Source organism: Dermacentor silvarum, chromosome 3 (assembly GCF_013339745.2).
Source record: "Dermacentor silvarum isolate Dsil-2018 chromosome 3, BIME_Dsil_1.4, whole genome shotgun sequence".
In the NCBI taxonomy this organism is placed as follows: domain Eukaryota; kingdom Metazoa; phylum Arthropoda; class Arachnida; order Ixodida; family Ixodidae; genus Dermacentor; species Dermacentor silvarum.
The window spans coordinates 204,682,534-204,699,934 of NC_051156.1; the positions used below are offsets into that span (position 1 = coordinate 204,682,534).

General features: G+C 47.8%; 1 protein-coding gene across 1 annotated transcript; it reads left to right on the plus strand.

Annotated features, from left to right (window-relative positions):
* The first annotated feature begins 1,535 nt into the window (after nt 1-1,535).
* On the plus strand, nt 1,536-15,034 carry LOC119445166 (endothelin-converting enzyme 1). The gene is made up of 5 exons (XM_049664904.1): nt 1,536-1,925; nt 5,927-6,024; nt 7,473-7,728; nt 9,553-9,696; nt 13,793-15,034. Exons 1-5 carry the CDS (start codon nt 1,536-1,538, stop codon nt 15,032-15,034), a joined length of 2,130 nt encoding a protein of 709 aa, XP_049520861.1.
* The last annotated feature ends 2,367 nt before the right edge of the window (nt 15,035-17,401 follow it).

Here is a 17,401-nt window from a genome sequence, read left to right on the forward strand (position 1 = left end):
GATGGGCCCAGGTCAAACAGGTTTTAACGTTTCATCACCGGAGTGAAAATGCCCTCGTCACTATAAAATAGACCACATGGCAAATACATCGATACGTGCCTACACGTAGTCTCTCATGAAGTCCCAATGCACGTTTCTCTGGCTTACGCTCATCCAGTGCCTATGTGGAACCCAACGCTCGGCATGTCGTAGAGATGGCGTCGAACAGCCAGAGTTGCAATCATGCCGTCGTCATCACCGTCGTCTTGCTGCTCTCGTCAAACGAACGCTCCCGTCAGACACATAGCTGCTAGCCTTGCACAAATACGTTGGTCTATCTGGTAACGCTTCGCGCAACCTCAAACGATGTTCGGTAGCCAGCTTCCTCTGAAATGTTTAATGTTTTGCATAACATCGATACCCACAGTGCGTGGGATGCGCATAATTTTTCCCGTTACATTTCCCGGCTCTTTGCCTACACTAGTAAAAAAAAAATACCGCAGCGTAGAAACTAATTTCGGCAAGCCAGACTACTACTACTACTACTACTACTACTACTACTACTACTACTACTACTACTACTACTACTACTACTACTACTACTACTACTACTACTACTACTACTTCTACTACTACTTCTACTACTACTACTACTACTACTACTATACTACTACTACTACTTCTACTACTACTACTACTACTACTACTACTACTACTACTACTACTACTACTACTATACAATAATAACAGCAATAACAGTACGACTATCACGAAAAAAAGGGCACGATGACGAAGATGACCTCAAGACGACGGCACAATGTTTAATTTCTTTATTGTTTGTTTAGTTAATTTGCCCTTGTTGTGTATATAACCATTCACCATCTTCAGTGCAGCCAATCCTCTTCGTGCTCATGAGACATGTTTGGAGGTCACAACACCAAGAATATCGTGGACCCGGGAATGAATTCTTGGAGGGGAGACAGGCCTTCCTTTACTGACCGTTCCATCTGCAAGGAAAACATGCAATATACGCAATGATTTTATATTTAAGAGGAAACACCAGTATTGACCGAATCGCCCCAATAGCTTTCCCTATCAAGTAAGATCAAAACAATCTGTCACTAAAATAAAAACAAAGAAGAAGATTACATTCTTAATGTTCCCATATTTTATTCCTTCTCTACCATTTAACACAGTTTATTTCTCCTTCACTATATCATAAAATTGAAATAACAGAAATACAAATCTAGAAGAGTTAGATACAAAAAATAAAAATAACTCAGTTCAAAATCTGAGTTACTCTTAACCACAACGATTTCCTTTACCCTAACTGTTGTATTATCTACAGCTTTCTTTTAACCTTTGTCGTTTGTACAAGGCTGGCCACTCTTTTGCCAATTATTTTAATTCATTTATGATTGATTACTTATTTTATTTTTATAAACATTATTGTTAATTTTTGGCCTTTTATTTTGGCGAATTTTCGTTGATTTGCTCTGTCGTTGAAGGAATCAACACCATTATCATCATCATTAAGAAGAGGAAGAAAGAGTGCGATGGCGGCTGGCTATGAGACGTTTGCGAGACCCCAGTCAAGGACGTATCTAAGAGAACACGCTCAGGCTGGACTACCGCTGGATTCCGGGAACTTCGTCGCCTGCAATGCCAGTGGCGATTGCTTTATCGACGCCGCCAAACCCCGGTCCTGGCGCCAGTACGCCGTCTTCGTCTCGGCCGTAGCGCTGTCCACGCTGGCTCTAACGTTCGCGGTGCCTCAGCTGGTGCGTCGTCTGGCCATGGGCTGTGCCTACCCCGACTGCCAGGACCCGGGCGCAGACATTGCCCGCTCACTGAAGGAAGTCCGCGTGGACCCGTGCCAGGACTTCTACGGCTACGTGTGCACGGGATGGCTGCAGGAAAACCCGGACGCAGAAAACCACTTCGAGGTACGCAATCTACCCCATATTTTGTTCTTGCGTTTTTTTTTTCGGCGAAGCATTATTTTCTTCTTCCCGCCACTTTCGTGGTGCTGTCTGCTGCCTTAAGCGATATGTTACGGAGGGTCAAGGTTCGAACTATCCTCATCAGCCATGTGATACTGGTGGTTGGCTGGTCTGCTCGGTCCAACACCTTTGAATCGAAGCTTCCTCTACCCCTTCTCCCGACTTTGCGGCTTCTGGCTGCTGTCTTGCACTATAGCCTGCTTCTGGACCTAGTGAAAATTGGCTCCCGAGTGTATCCTAACAATTCGCACACCGTTAGTGCGCGTGCGCACAACGCTCACCCCGAGGAGGTTTAAAAAAATGTGGTTGATCCCTCTTATATAGGAATCGGTATAGAACACGAAAGTGAAACGTGTCTTCACAGAAGTAGTGTAATGTTTATTGCACATTGATATATAATGTCTATTGGTGTTTTGTGGCTAAAGTGCCCTTAGGCGTTGATGCACCCACGCTGACGCCTGGTGGCACGTCTCCTCCATCACGACTACCAACGTCGATGACCATGAGCAACCGTCGTGCATATGGAAGCTGCACTACGCTGCACACGCTAGCACAACGCGAAAGACGAAGCACGTAACTGACACACTAATACAACGCGCAAGACAAAGCACGTAACTGAATCGTCACCGAGTCAAATCAGCGCGTACAGCGCGTCGTAATTGCAGCCTCCGCGATCAACTTCAGAAGCATTTTCAGAGCTAATTGCGGAGGCCACGCTCCGCTGTGCTGAGTACGGTGAACGCCACCTAGTAGTGCTTCTGCGAGAACGCGTTGGTAGTGCTTCTTGATGCCAGCGTCCCTTCGAATGCTGGCATCGAGGCGTCGAAGTGCTGAGACCACCGAAGCGTTCACTGTCGGTGCGCGTTAGTGTCATAATGCAGTACTTCTCTTTTCTGCTCGTAGGCGGCGGCACCGCCCCGAGCAAGAGCGCGGGTACACGGAGGAGTGTTAGATATATAAGGCGCGTCTGTGTAGCTCTCAGCAAATGCGTTTGTGGCGCAATGGGTTAAACGCTCGGCGATCTATCGTCGCGGACCGAGAGGTCGTGGGTTCGATTTCCAAATTTTGCATGTTTGTGGAACTTTTTCTTCTGGTTTCTTTCTTTGTATTATGTTCGTGTATGTTCGTGTGACGTATTTCCGTGACGGAAATACGTCAGTGAAGTCTTGGTGGACCCCGGCATAAAACACTTTCGTGTTAAAAATTGCCGAGGTTGAACGCTGTTTAACCAAGTTTTTTGAGCGATAGCACGGTTTTGCTTGCTTTGAAAAAGTACGCAGACGCTGCTCGGCGCCGTCAGCAACTACCGCATCTAGGATTGCACAACTAAAATAATGCCGGCAGATCCCACGCCCTATGGGAATCAAAGTTATGCGAAGCAGTGTGCGGTGAAGCAGTGAAGTCATACTCATGCTAATGACTATGACTTCGACCATCAACCTTTATCATTTTTCTTCACTTAGTACCACATCTGAACTGATTCCATTGGTTTTTTGAGTGTTCATCTTTTTTCGCTGAGTCATTCTCATTTTTGCTGAGTCATGGTCATAACTATGACTTCTACCACAATCTTTTAGTGTTTCCTTCACGTAGTACCCACGTCTGAACCCATTCCAGTGGTTTTTGAGCGTTAATCTTTTTCGCCGAGCCATTGTCATTTTTGCTGAGTCAGGGTCATGACTATGACTTCTACCATCATCCTTTAGTGTTTCCTTCACTTAGTACCCGCGTCAGAACCGATTACAGTGGTTTTTGAGTGTTAATCCTTTTTCGCTGAGTCATTGTCATTTCTGCTGAGTCATGCTCATGACTGTGACTTCTACCAGCATTCTTTAGTGTTTCCTTCACGTAGTACATACGTCCGAACCCATTTAAGTGATTTTTGAGTGTTCATATTTTTCGCTGGGTCATTGTCATTACCTACATGACATGCATTTCATGACATTTATGTCATGACGTATCATGTTCGTCATACAATCCTGTCATACTATACCAATTTTGGTACCTATCAAGTTAACGAAACGACCATGAGAGCACCAAGACGTAGGCGGCTGTTTCATGACCTACATGACACGCATGTCATGACATTCATGTCATGACATATCACTTATGTTCGTTATATACTCTTGTCATAGTATGCCAATTTTGGTACATATCAAACTAACGAAACAACCATGAAAGCACAAAGACGTAGGCGGATAGATAGATAGATAGATAGATAGATAGATAGATAGATAGATAGATAGATAGATAGATAGATAGATAGATAGATAGATAGATAGATAGATAGATAGATAGATAGATAGATAGATAGATAGATAGATAGATAGATAGATAGATAGATAGATAGATAGATAGATAGATAGATAGATAGATACTGTCGAAGTAGCAAATGTTCGCCAAGAAATGCTTCGCATTTCATAAACGCTCCGCTAAAAAGGTCTACTGAGGCGGCACGAGGCAATCAGGGTAAACCGGACGCAGCGGCGAGCTCCAGCAACAACAAAAAATGAGGCCAATGAGTGTGCTGAGTACAAAGGAGACAGAGGCTTGGAAGAAGTGTCGAGCGGAGCAAGAACGTCTTGGGAACGCAGCGAAGCGTGGTTTAGAACCATAGCGCAAGCTGGCTCGTGAACACGAAGCGGAGCAGCGCCAACACGCAGCTAAAAATGGCTTGGAACACGAGTGAGCATTTGCTGGCGCGCGGTCCACTAGCGCAAAGAGATTGATTGGACAGGCCTTCGCACTGCAGTGGGCATAAAATATAAGGGTGATGATGACGATGACGACGACAGCTATAACGGTGATCATGATGATGCACACTTTTAGGTTCAGCGTGTACTGTGTGTGACAGACCCTGGGTTGCTAAACGAAGACAGAATTCCATGTAAACGCCAAAGAAAATTTCGCTTAAAACCCCGCAAAGGCCAACGTATCATATTCGACGTGTCAAGTTTGATATCTGAAAATGCTGAGCTTAGCGCGGGGAACATTAGCGGTTACTAATTTAATTTCTATGTTGTTACTCAACTAAGACTGTTTTGCTTTTCGGTACGAATGTGCTCTCCATGGCCATAAATAAAGGTAATGAAATTATTTCCGGCCAGGTCGTGTCCTCTATACTTGCAAAGGGTCGCTAAAGAACAATGTTCTTCGCAAACATCCATGAAAGCTTCGCTCACACGGAATTCTGCATCGCGGGAGATGCAGAATTTTCATTCTCATTGCTATTCATTCTCGTCTTCCTGTTTCAACACGGTGTTATTACGCCGTTCAAATGCTGCCTCCAGCATTTGTTGCCACTCAGTCATCATCATGTCGTGTTTCCTTTGCAGAAGATGTCGTCAGAAAACTTCATTTGTCCCCACCCATCATTGCATTCCCGGTTCGTGACGTAACAGCCATTGTGACGTCGTCGTCATCGTCGCTATTGTCATTTTGCAACTGTTATCCTGCTTATCCTCATCCTTGTCGTCGACCTCATCGCCGTGCGAGCTATCCTTGAGTATTGCATTCCTTCCCTTCCAGCGGTCATCTACAATCCTCCACTAGGCTTTAGTTTTCAAAAGTATACAAAATTGCGTCGTAGAGGGCTCTGGCTATCTGTCGATATTCAGCCCTTTTACAAACCCCAGTATCCCGGTACAGGGGCGTCTTCTCAGCTTGTTGCCGTCGGAACACCACCATCTGCGGCATGAGAATAACCCTAGGTCTGTAACTCAGAAGCGGAGAACAGTAGAGCTTTCGCGGACGGTTGTGGCCTTTCGCTTCGCGAGGGTGTCGAGACTATGATGCATGAACGCGTGACTGTTGTTGAAATGCAGTCTTGCTTGACTGCGTGCAGAGTCTGCAGCGTCGCGTGGCCCTCGCCGCTGTCGTCAGCCTTGTCCTGGAAGAGAGCGATGGGACCGAGTCCAGCGCATCGTGTCGCGCGCCTGTTTCAGCGCTGCGCTCAGGGGGCCTTCAACGAGCAGGACCATCTGGACGAACTGCGTCAGTTCATGGCGCGCTTCGACCTGGCGTGGCCAGCGTCAAAGCCCAGGTACGACCTCTTTCAATAGTACGCAGCCCAGTAGACGTGACTGTGTGGCCGTAGCGGAGAATTACTTCTAGGCTTGTCTTGAACTGTTTCACGAAGTGCTCCGTGATAGATGACGGTACTGTAAACAATAGCCAGGAAGACAGCTAGCTGAGAGAGATGGTTGAGCATAATAAGACGTGTATGATTCTCCTAATAAAGGCAAAAAAAGATTTAGAACTGCAGGACAGAAATGGCGCACTTTAAACTTGAGCCTGTGCTGTGCTTCCACATGAAATGCACCGTGATAGATGTCTTATCACATTCTGAAGTCACCCACCTTAAGCAGCTGAGTCACACTTCGTCGCATTTCCACTCTCCTCTCTCCCCATGTCAGCACGAAGTATTTAGAAGGGGAACGCTAACGGAGAGCGACACTCTAGTGTTCGAGGAGTTGCATGTGTTAATACGTATTTCACCTCCAAACGTACAGGCCATCCTTCTGAAGACGTTGCTCTAAACGATTTGACGAGTACCGATATAATATGCCGGATTATTGTGTTGACTGAACAGATGCGCCAATGTAACTGCCGTCGATTCGATACCAACAGATGTCCAGTCGTGACTGAACTCGTTTATATGAAACTTATTACACGACTCCATGAGTCTTGACGAGTTGAAGGGCTCCTACAATGCCTCATCTTGTCTTTTTCCTAAAGTTTAGAGTCAAATCTTTCAAGCCTATATAAATAAGGTTCAGTGGTGCAGCGCGAAGCAATACAGAGGGACACGGAAAAGATGAGGACGAGCGCTTCTGTCCTTCTGTCTTGCTTCGCGCTGCACCACTTAACGGTATGGAAAATCAACTAGCCCAAACCACAACCCTTCTAAGTTACGCATATGTAAGTGCGTAGCAATTCATCGAAGGCAAAAGCCCCCCGCACGTACTATTAATCGACTGGCACGGTCTACAACGTTAACAAAATCACCGGCATATTTGTTATAAAAACCGTAATTGTGCAACGTGACGTTCAATCAACGGCATTCAATTGTCAAGCAAGGGATGTCGCTGAATCCAACGATTAGACAATGGTCGTTTGCTTTTACTGAAAAATACCCTCGTGTAATTGTTGGCTCCAGCGAGATTCCTTGTTCGACCACTCATCACTTCAAGTTTCCAACTTCCTCTAAATATGTCGAGTTTGGATATTATTGACCTAGTATTGCAAGGCTTGCGCGGAACACACGCGACTGACTCTTACGGCCCTGTAAAAGTGACAGTAGAGAGAAATAGGAGAAAGCACAGAATCAGATACGTTGGCCAGTTTCGGGGTCCTTTAAAGGCAAGTGAAATCAGTGTGTATATTACCTCCCAGCAAAACCCTGTGGCGGCAGCAAATTTTTTTTTTCAAGTACGCTTACATGACACTTTATTTTCTGATCTTGTATGCTGCTGCTCCTGACGGCCGTAGGACAAAGCAGAAGGTGCTGGACCTCCTGGTGGCCTTCTCCCTGGACTGGGGTCTGCCGATACTATTCCAGCTTACCGTGGATGCACATTTCCGGCGGCCAGGGTTCCGTGCCCTCCACCTAGGCTCGAGTCCGTACGTGACCGAATGGGTCGTTGTCCGAGACACGCTGCAGGTGCAAGGAACGCTGCTTGCCTATTTCGACAAGGCCTCCGTCCTCCTCTCTGGCGTCACCGCCGATAGCGGCACAGTCCAAGATGCAAGTTCAACAACTTACTATACTTCAGCAGTAACATAACAATCGTCATCATCATTTTCATCATTTTTATCTCCACTGCAGGAGAAACACCTCTTCCAGCGATCTGCTGCCTAAATTGATTTGAACTTTTTGTTCTGTGCTGTCCTCGACTATACTTTTAGTTCTTTGGCACCCATGCTGTAGTATTACTAGACCACCAGTAGTCTGTTTTATGCGTATTACATCGCCTGTTCAACTACATATCCTACTCTTCATCTAAACTAGAATATCGGCTAACCCCGTTCGTTCTTTAATCAAAACATTGAGGTATCTAAAGTATCGAGGTGCCCGAATACGTCCCGATATCAATTAATATTATGCACATATGTGAATAATATTGAAACGTTTATTACGCCATTACAGTAATTCCGCATGTTTACTGGTATTTCATCCGGATTATACCGGGTGTTCAAAATTAAACTTTACGGAATTTTTTTAAAATCACCTGTGGCAGGTAGCATAATTCATATTGTTGAGCTGAGTTATTCGAAGATGCGGAGATTAGTAGCACGAGAAATTGAAACACATATTCAACTAATTAACAAAAATTGACTAATGGACTTCTTAGTCAATTACTTTACGACACACATTGCACTTTACGAATTGTAGCCGGTAAGTTTGCAAGACGCATCCACTTGAAATGTATTTCCAGGACGACACAAGTTTCGAGATATTATTTCGCAAAGTGTGGGACGAAATACATGGGCGTTACAGGTACTTTAGTGCTTCAATGTATAAAACAGCATTTTGGTAAAAAAGTTAGTGGAACAACAGTGCACTTTTACGGCAAGTTTGATGGCGCATATCTCCAAAGTGGCGTCATTCTGGAAATTTATTCCAAGTGGATACGCCTGGCCAGCTCACTGGCTACAATTCGTAAATTGCTATATGTGTCGTAAATTAATTAACCATGAATAACTAAATAAGCGAACTTTTGGTAATTAGCTGAATATGTGTTTCGATTTCTCGTGCTACTAATGTCCGCCTCATCGAATAACCCAGCTCAATGATGCTACCTGTCACAGGCGATTTCGAAAAATTCCGTAAAAATTAAAAATGAACACCTTGTGTATGGATTCCATATAAATTTCATAACATTTCTAAGAATCGCACTGAAAATATTCAGAATTATCGGAATGCATACAGAACGTTTCAATTGGGATGTGCATAAAGTTTATAGTTCATTCTGACCAGCAGTCATTGCATACTTAACTTCTCTTTTTCACGCACTCAACTTAAAACACTGCGTAAAGTACTCCTGGGCGCATGCAGCTGCATAATTCAGGTGCATTTAAAAATCGAAAAGCGGGCCTGCAGCTGATTGTCAGCCCAAAAGGGAATGAGTAGTAAATACTTAACGTGCGATTTGCATTTTTCGCAGGTTTCATTACGGTTCGTTTGTGTTGCTCACCTTGTGATTACGTAGACAATTCCTAAGTCGGTTTTTCAGCCTACTGTGTTATTTGACTGAAAGCTTTCAAACATTTCTGATTGTAAGAAATCTAAAAATGTTTACCTGTGGTCACCATTGATGACTGACGGGGACAAAGGAGTTTGATGTCAGCCAAAAGAAAGGTGTCTATCGTAGATATTTCTAAATCATATCTGACAGCATTAAGAGCCAGCCTTGCTTTCTGACCATAGACTTTTTTTTTCTCTTACGGCATCGATGAAAACAACGTGCAGCTTGAAGGAAAGTGAACTAATGCGCGAATGAAGGATCCAATAATTGCTCGCTGTTTGTCATGAAACGATGTTAGTGTCCATTGAATTCCTGCCACGCAGATCCTTGCGGTGGACAACCGTGTCCTCTCGGCCATGGTGACCTCGACTTTCGAAATCCACATGGACACGGAGATGCGGTACACTTTGTTGAGCCAGCTTGACGAAGTGACCGGACCCGAACTTACCACAAGTGAATTTCTGGAGGTGAGACATTCGCATGCTCTCGAGTAACAACTGTTGACCAGGCTTTTCAATCTTTGCTTCGCCTTAAAGCTAGTCTTCGGCTCCACCAAGTGCAGAACAGGTGCTGCCGAACGACTGAGAGAAACAACGCTCTTCATTAGCACTCCTTGGCGCCTTCATATTGGACGAAGGTTTGCTCTAAACACACCCTTGCACCACGTGGCACTCGTGTACACACTCAGTGTGCCTGGTTTGAAAATTCTGCCTTATAAATCGCCGAGGAGTATAATCTAAGTGCAGCGACTACTCCAACCATGGGGCAGCTTAAGGGGCTCGTAACTTTTCGGAGCAATGGTGGAGTGCCAAATGAAGAAACATTCCATAAAACGGGGGTGACAACTCGTGCAATGGTCTCATCGTAGCGTGAATGAAGCTTGGTCCAAGCTAACTGAAACACCCTGTATATCAACAAATTAGGTTGTTCAGCGAGGTGGCACATGAACATCAATAGAAAAAAAGAACGAGCACAAAGTGCGAAGACAGAAACGGCGACAAAACGAGTGCTCGTTCTGTCGCCTTCCTTTTCTTGCTTTTTTGTACTAGCATTTTTCATTTTCGATTTCTATCTTTATTTTTTTTTCTCTCTCTACATGATCGTGGGCATTGTAAACAGTGACAGTGTAGCAGGGGCGTAGCCTGAAATTTTTTTCGGGGGGGGGGGGGGGGGTTCACCGGCCCGACCGGGGGGGGGGGGGGGGGGGGGGGCAAGCGTCTGCTTTTCTCTACGTGGCGTGATCGATATTAAATATCGGTAGTTTAAGCAGACTCTATATATGTATATCAAAGACATGCCCCCCCCCCCCGCCCTCCCACCCCCCCTCGCGTGTGCTTGTGAAGAAATTAAGTAAAACGTAAACCAAGCTCAGTAAAATACAGTAAGCACGACAGGTACAGTGGGCGTTTGGAGCAACGGTCTCTCATCACGCCACTGAATGGACCAGTCTTCGAAAACGCATCATTGAGACGACCCGCCCGATCGGAGAAGCCATCATTAATTGTTAATCTTTGTTAAGCGTAGATGGCGTCGTCCTCGTCGGGGCGAAGTGCGTTTCACAAGTCAAGGCCGGCTATACATGTGAAAATGCATGCGTGACCAGGCTATACCTACTCCCATAGCAATAGCTTGTTCGCTGCGTCTTGTGCGCTAGAAAACTCAAGTACGCGCAAAAACGGGGAAGGCTTTTTTTTTTTTCGAAGCTTTCGTCGCCCTGCTCCCTCATACGAGAGGGTTGCATTTCCTGCGGCAAGTGCATGGGCCGCTGTGTCTTCCGCTGTGTGCGAGTGTGCAGCCGTCATTTGCCTTTACGTCAACAGATTCAGAATTGTACCGAATATTTCACCGCACAGCATAGATATGGCATGTGTACGCATTTTAAGTAGTGCGTGCAACTCATTTCTGCTTCACTTACGCCAGTGCAAACAGGAAGCGGCCTTGTACCTCACAGAATCTCGACTGATTGGTGTACTAGTGATTAGAGCACTGCACGGGCTCGGGCTTACCCGAAAGCCCGGGCCCGGCCACGGGCGGGTAGAGCAGTTTTTTCACGGGCTCGAATCGGGCTCGGGCCGGGCTCGGGCACGGCGTGTGCTTTTTGACCCGGGCCTGGGCCGGGCTCGGGTTTTTTGACGCGGGTCCGGGCCGGGCTCGGGCTTTCTGGTGGTGTGCATGTAACGTGCAGCGAGTTATTCTCGGGCGTCTTAACTCTGAAAAACATTATTTTTCGGTCTCGGGCCGGGTTCGGGCCAGTTTCGAGTCGGGCTCAGGCCGGGCTCGTGCCTATGGTAAAGGGGTGGCGGGCCGGGCCGCGCGGGTAACGTAGATTATTTCCGGGCCCGGGCCGGGCCCGCCATAAAAGTTTTGATCGGGCTCGGGCGGGCCGCCGCCCAACGTAAAAACGGGCCCGGGCCGGGCCCGGGCTGAAAAAATCGGCCCGTGCAGTACTCTACTAGTGATGCAGGAATGAACTCCGGTCTTGTTCAGTGCATAGTGTACATAACAATTTCTCAGGATGCGTGAACTTCGACGAGAACTGTCAGCGCCTGCAACAAGAGTTTACTTACGCTGTACTGCGCACAGCAGTAATCCATGCTTGTCGGCTGTCTGTTTCGTTCATTCTGTTGCGAGTCGGTGGAATTTCACTGCTAGCATCAACCCCTTCGTATGTACATTGCTGGTTTGGGATTCCACAACACAACAGCAACTACCAGCCTGGCGCAATTGCTGGTTTGGGATTCAACAACACAACAGACACAACTAGCCTTCCTTAGGAGCGCAATCGCATACAAGAGACGTTTCGCGCGCAGACTGGCTATACGTTCACACTTGGGAAGCGGCAAGCGGGCGGAAAGGCTAAAGCGGCCGGAAAATCTTTTCCGCGCATGTCCAAGTTGTTCACATTTGTTTTGCTACCGCCGCTGCCGCTTTCGTCCACATCCGTCTAGTCTGCGTACGTTTGTCGGCGTGGTGGCGCTCATTATCGGATTATTTCGAGCGGTATGCTCATTCATTGACCCACCCGTCATCAAAAGTGATCATTTTGTGCAACTTCGCGTGTCATTTGCGACCTTCGGTAAATTCCTCGTTGGCGTTCCGTGATTCTCCTCACACGGGCGCGGTAGCGCTGAGTGACAGGTTGGTGCCCAGGCGTGATTATATTTCTTTAATAGCTTTTATTTACAAGTTGTAATAACATTTCATCATTTCGTATTATTGTCGGCGCCTCCAGGACACCAAAGCGGCAACGGGAACACCAAAGCTAAAACCCGGGCTGGCCAATTGTGTTGGGGCTCGCGAAAGCCTGCGCGTCCTACGTGAGACCTACGCTCCCAATCTATCGTCGCGACGAGAAAAGCACCCCGCGACTTCTGCAACATAACGTGCACGTGCACGAATTATGGAGCGCCAACGAGGAATCTGCCCAACTATTGTCTGCCATGGAAGTGGAAGAAGAAATGGCTTTTATGCTTCTATATACCTACTTGTTTTCTAGAAATGGACAATGAATGAACGGAAGACGTGGACACCTTGGAAACGGTGGGGGTGGGTTCGTCTGGCTTTGCAATAGCGTGAGAAGTTGGGTCACGCCAAGGCTTCGTTGCCGCACCTCCGGTCGCGCGACATACATTGAATACTATCGCGAGTATTGCTGACAGTACGTTTTAGTACCACTCTTGTCGTAGAGCAAGGGGTGGTTCTTGATCGCGTCGATCAGCATTGCAGCCTACACTTTTGGTGCCATGTTCAATTTTACGACCGGTTGTTTACATGCTAGTGTAGCTTCCGGTCGAGCAGAACGACTTTCCGCCGCGTTTCCGCTTCGCCATAGCGAAAAAATTGGTCCGAGACCGATTTGGCTCACCGCTTGTTTTTCTGCCTGTTTTGCCGCCTAGGCGGGTGGATTTTTGCAAGATTTTGCCGCTTCCGACAGCTCCGAGACCAAGTGTGAACGTAGCCTAAGATCCTGCGCGAGCGCGGCCTGGCCGGCACCTGAAGGGAAGCGGCGGAAATCTATACCGGATATTTCGACCACCTGGGGTCCTTAACGTGCACCTAAATTTAAGTAAACGGGCCTCGAGCATTTTCGCCTTCATCTAAAATGCGGCTGCCGCATGTGTTGCTTCAGAATGCGGCCGCCACATTCTCGCCCAAAACCTCAGAGAGCGTCAAAGCCTTGACAAACACCGTGACAGTTTTTTTCCATATGCAGAAATGATTCGCTGTAAACTACCAACCCAAACGGAAGCGCCCAGGAATGAAATTGCGATATAGTAGCACCGGTTCCTTGAATTATGTCAGCGCGAAGCGACGTCAACAAAGGGTGGGTAAGTGGGGCGGCGGGGGGGTTGCGGAAAAAAATTCGGGGGGGGGGGGGGGGTTTGAACCCCCCCCCCCCTGGCTACGCCCCTGCAGTGTAGCAAGCATGTGGCGAACTTCTCCCCATGGGGTTTGAGCCCCTATGGTTGGTTTTTTATCACGCATGTTCTTTTTCTTAATATTCAACTCACTAATAACACGTGCCCCCCACTAAGCGCACTCAACCATTCTTCCAATGCTCAGGCGGTAAACGCGCACCTGCCCGACCCTCTGGCCCCGAGCAGCGAGATGTTCGTGATGAACTGGCAGCTTCTCATGCTACTGGGCCAGCTCATGGGTCAGGCTAGCCGGGACGTGGTGCCGCTGCTTGCCTACATCACGTGGCACGTGATTCGCGCGCTGGCGCCCATGACGTCACATCAACTCGTTCGGGCGCAGCTCGGCGGCAGCCGCATGGCAGCCACCATCTACATGCTAGGCCGCTGCTACGCGGACGCCGACGCGGTGCTGCCGTACGCCTTCGCGCACGTGTTCGCTCGCCGCTGGCTGCCACGTGACGCGGTGAGCGACGTGGCCGCCATGGAAGAGAGCATCCGCCGCGAGGCCAACGCCACCATGAACTCGCTCTCCTGGATGGACGGGACGACGAAAGCCGTCGCGCTCGAGAAGCTTTCCACCCTCGGCGCCATCGTGGGCCGGCCGCAGAACCTCGCCTCCGACCAGGCCCTCCAGCTGCTGTACCCGTACCTGACTGCGATGGGCAGCGCAGGCTCATACCTGACTCTGATGAACTCCGTCCGGACGGCACAGTTACGACACGCCAAGCGCTTTCTGAGCGCCAACGGCTCGATGGAGGGCGATGTCAGCGTGCCGCTGACCGTGGTCAACGCCTTCTACCTGCCCGTCTACCACGTCATGGTGATCCCGGCGGCAATCCTGCACCCGCCTTTTTACGTGGCCGGCTACCCGCACTCCTACAACCTGGGTAGTCTTGGCCACGTGCTCGGTCACGAGATGACGCACGCCTTCGATCCCGACACGGGGCTGTACGACCGCAGCGGCCAGCGCAAGGACTGGTGGACGGCCGGATCGCGGGTGCAGTTTGAGAACCGCCTGGACTGCCTACGGCAGATGTACAACACCATGTCCTGGGCTGAAGGAATCGCGCACGGGGACTACGCGCTCACCGAGAACTTCGCCGACTCGGGTGGTCTGCTCAAGGCCTACCGAGCGTTCCGTGCGGTGAAAGCCGGCTCATCGCCAGCGGCGCCGCCGAGTCTGGCGGGCTTCACGGACGAGCAGCTGTTCTTTCTGAGCAGCTGCTTCAAGTGGTGCTCCACGGAAGACAAGCAAGGTGCCGGATCGTACTCGCCGCCGAGGCTGCGTTGCAATGTGCCGCTCATGAACATGCGCGAGTTTGCTCAGGCGTTCGACTGCGGCTCGGGAAAGACTATGAATCCCGCGAGTCGGTGCGACTTCATGTGATAAGTTCCTACAATGCATGTTTGTGTCAGCTGTCAAATATTATGACGCCTGAATTGAATATTATGACAGACGTACGGTTACGCCATACCTTTAAGACGCTAGAGAGTGATCATTTACGTTCATGAACCCAAAATCGGACGTGGGAACACAACTCAACATCAACACGCAATTCTTGGGTGTTTCCCTTTGCGAGCTTTACAATGTTTCTTATTTTATTTTGATCAAATTTTGCTTACTATACTGCCCTTGGGCCTTTTACGCAAGTTTGCAATCGCACCTGCGGAAATACTTGTGCTCAATATTCATCGTAACCCACAGCCATATAGGGTCAGACTTCTATGCTTTGGTACAAGCTCTTCGTAAAAATATATATATTGTGTAATTCTCTACGATGTACACGTTTCTAGCCACTCGGTCAAAATATTCCCTGCGTTAGAGCTGAGTGCTGCACAGGCACTTTAGAGAAGTTTAGCGATCTGCTACAATGACAAATATTTCTACTCGGTGTATTGAAGTGCCTGATTGAAACTGCTGGCAATTATCGAATTACCCAAACGCTTTTAAATACATTCCATAACAATGTTTCCTTTATTGTGTGTAGTCATTGCGCCTTCTGCAGCTTGGCTGTGGTCAGAGTGCGAGCTAAAAACAGTTAACCAAGTTCACACAAGCACACCATGTTCCACACGTGGCCATGAAATTTCATGAGCTTTAAATAGGAAATCGCATATTCTTAACCATCACATACTATTCCGCGGAGCATAGAGAGAGAGAGAGAGAGAGAACTTATCACGTGGTATGACGAGGAGAAGGGCGCGGAGGAGCGGCGGCGTTGGAATCGCCAGCGCGTGCGTCACTCGATTTCACGCCGTCCTGTTCCCCGATGCGGTACGACCTCGTCCTTTTGCTTCGTTACGCGTCGAAGGGTACTGAATAAAGAGTTGAAAGTATGCGTCCTCGTCTGTCGCGTCGAATACACCCCGGAAGGCATTTGTGCAGCGGAGGCGGGCAGTCCTGCTGTCCGGCTCAATACGCACATGACTCTTCTAGATATTGCGCGATGGGGTCATGCGTATCATATGACAGGTATACCCTTTACCATTGTATTCCAACAGGCCCAAATTGGTGCGGTAGTGAATATCATATGACGTTACGACGTATATCTAAAAGCGCATGGACCTCTTAATGGAATTGCGCGTGACATTGAACGGCGACATGAACGGCGACGAATATGAATAACGACGACAACGCATCTTAAAACGTTGTTTAGGCGTCAGCAATGATGCTTGCATCACGTGCTTGCTCTCCCCTGAGTGGCGTGCGGCAGTTTTCAAGACCACGGGCTGTCAGGAATGCGACTCTCCTGCAAACCACCTGGTGCTTTACAATCCTGGCACTCTCTCTCCACTGTCGGAGATCGACATTATGCAATCGTAAAGGGCGCAGGAAGGACGCTTCTCGATCAAGTTCAGCCATGCTCTGCCTCTAACGCTAATCGACAGGGCAGACTGAAGAAGTTCACAAAGTGGAGAGAGACGTTACAAATGAAAACGAAAAAAAAAAGTGAGCACAATGAGAAAACCGTTCTGTTGGACGCCACCGAAGTTCAAACTTTATTCAAGCATTCCGCATAGGGAATCCTTCTGCTTCGGGCACGAATACAGTTCGTTGATTGTCTTGTTTCGCTACGCACGTACATAGTTTCTCAGATAGAACCACTTCTCTGCGTATTCAGCCGGCAAGAAAACACGAACGGAAATCGTAAACAGGACTCTGTCTCTACAGGTTTCAGATGTTTTGTTTCGACTCACCACCTGGAAAAAAACGACTGCGAGGCATATATTGCTTAGACGATTCATATTCAATACAGAATATTCAGCGGCGAGGCCATCCCAACCCCTGCGCCCCAGAATTGACCATAGATTGAGAGCATGTGGGAGGGCGAAAAAGAAGGAAAAGAATAAAGGTCTTCTGGAGATTAAAGACATTTACTTCCGATTTGTATTTGCATTTACTATCAATTTAAAAAAAATGTTTACAGACCACGGGATCTCATAAAACGCTAAATATCCGAGCAACCTTTAAAAGTATCCAGTAAAATCATACATCACAATGTTGTTCGCATATACCAGTAGAGGCTGAAAATGGGAAAACCAGGCTGCGTTTTGACGCTGTGGAGATATTCAGCTTTTTGTGAGATTCCTTGGTCCGTAGTAAACTTTTTTTTGTCGATAGTACATATAAACGCACGAAATGAAAAGGATGCGGAATTGCAACTCTGGCTTTTCGCTTAGTTTATTTATCGTGTCGCAAGACAATAAGCATGAGGTGCTGCTTCTCCCGAGCAGAATTTTCTCTTTTTTTTCA

Bases quoted from the DNA above. Each gene is read 5' to 3' on its own strand.
- LOC119445166 (XM_049664904.1), top strand. From the start codon at position 1,536: ATGGCGGCTGGCTATGAGACGTTTGCGAGACCCCAGTCAAGGACGTAT. The intron at 1,926-5,926 runs GTACGCAATCTA...CGCCTGTTTCAG, and splicing joins ACGCAGAAAACCACTTCGAG to CGCTGCGCTCAGGGGGCCTT. The intron at 9,697-13,792 runs GTGAGACATTCG...TCCAATGCTCAG, and splicing joins CCACAAGTGAATTTCTGGAG to GCGGTAAACGCGCACCTGCC.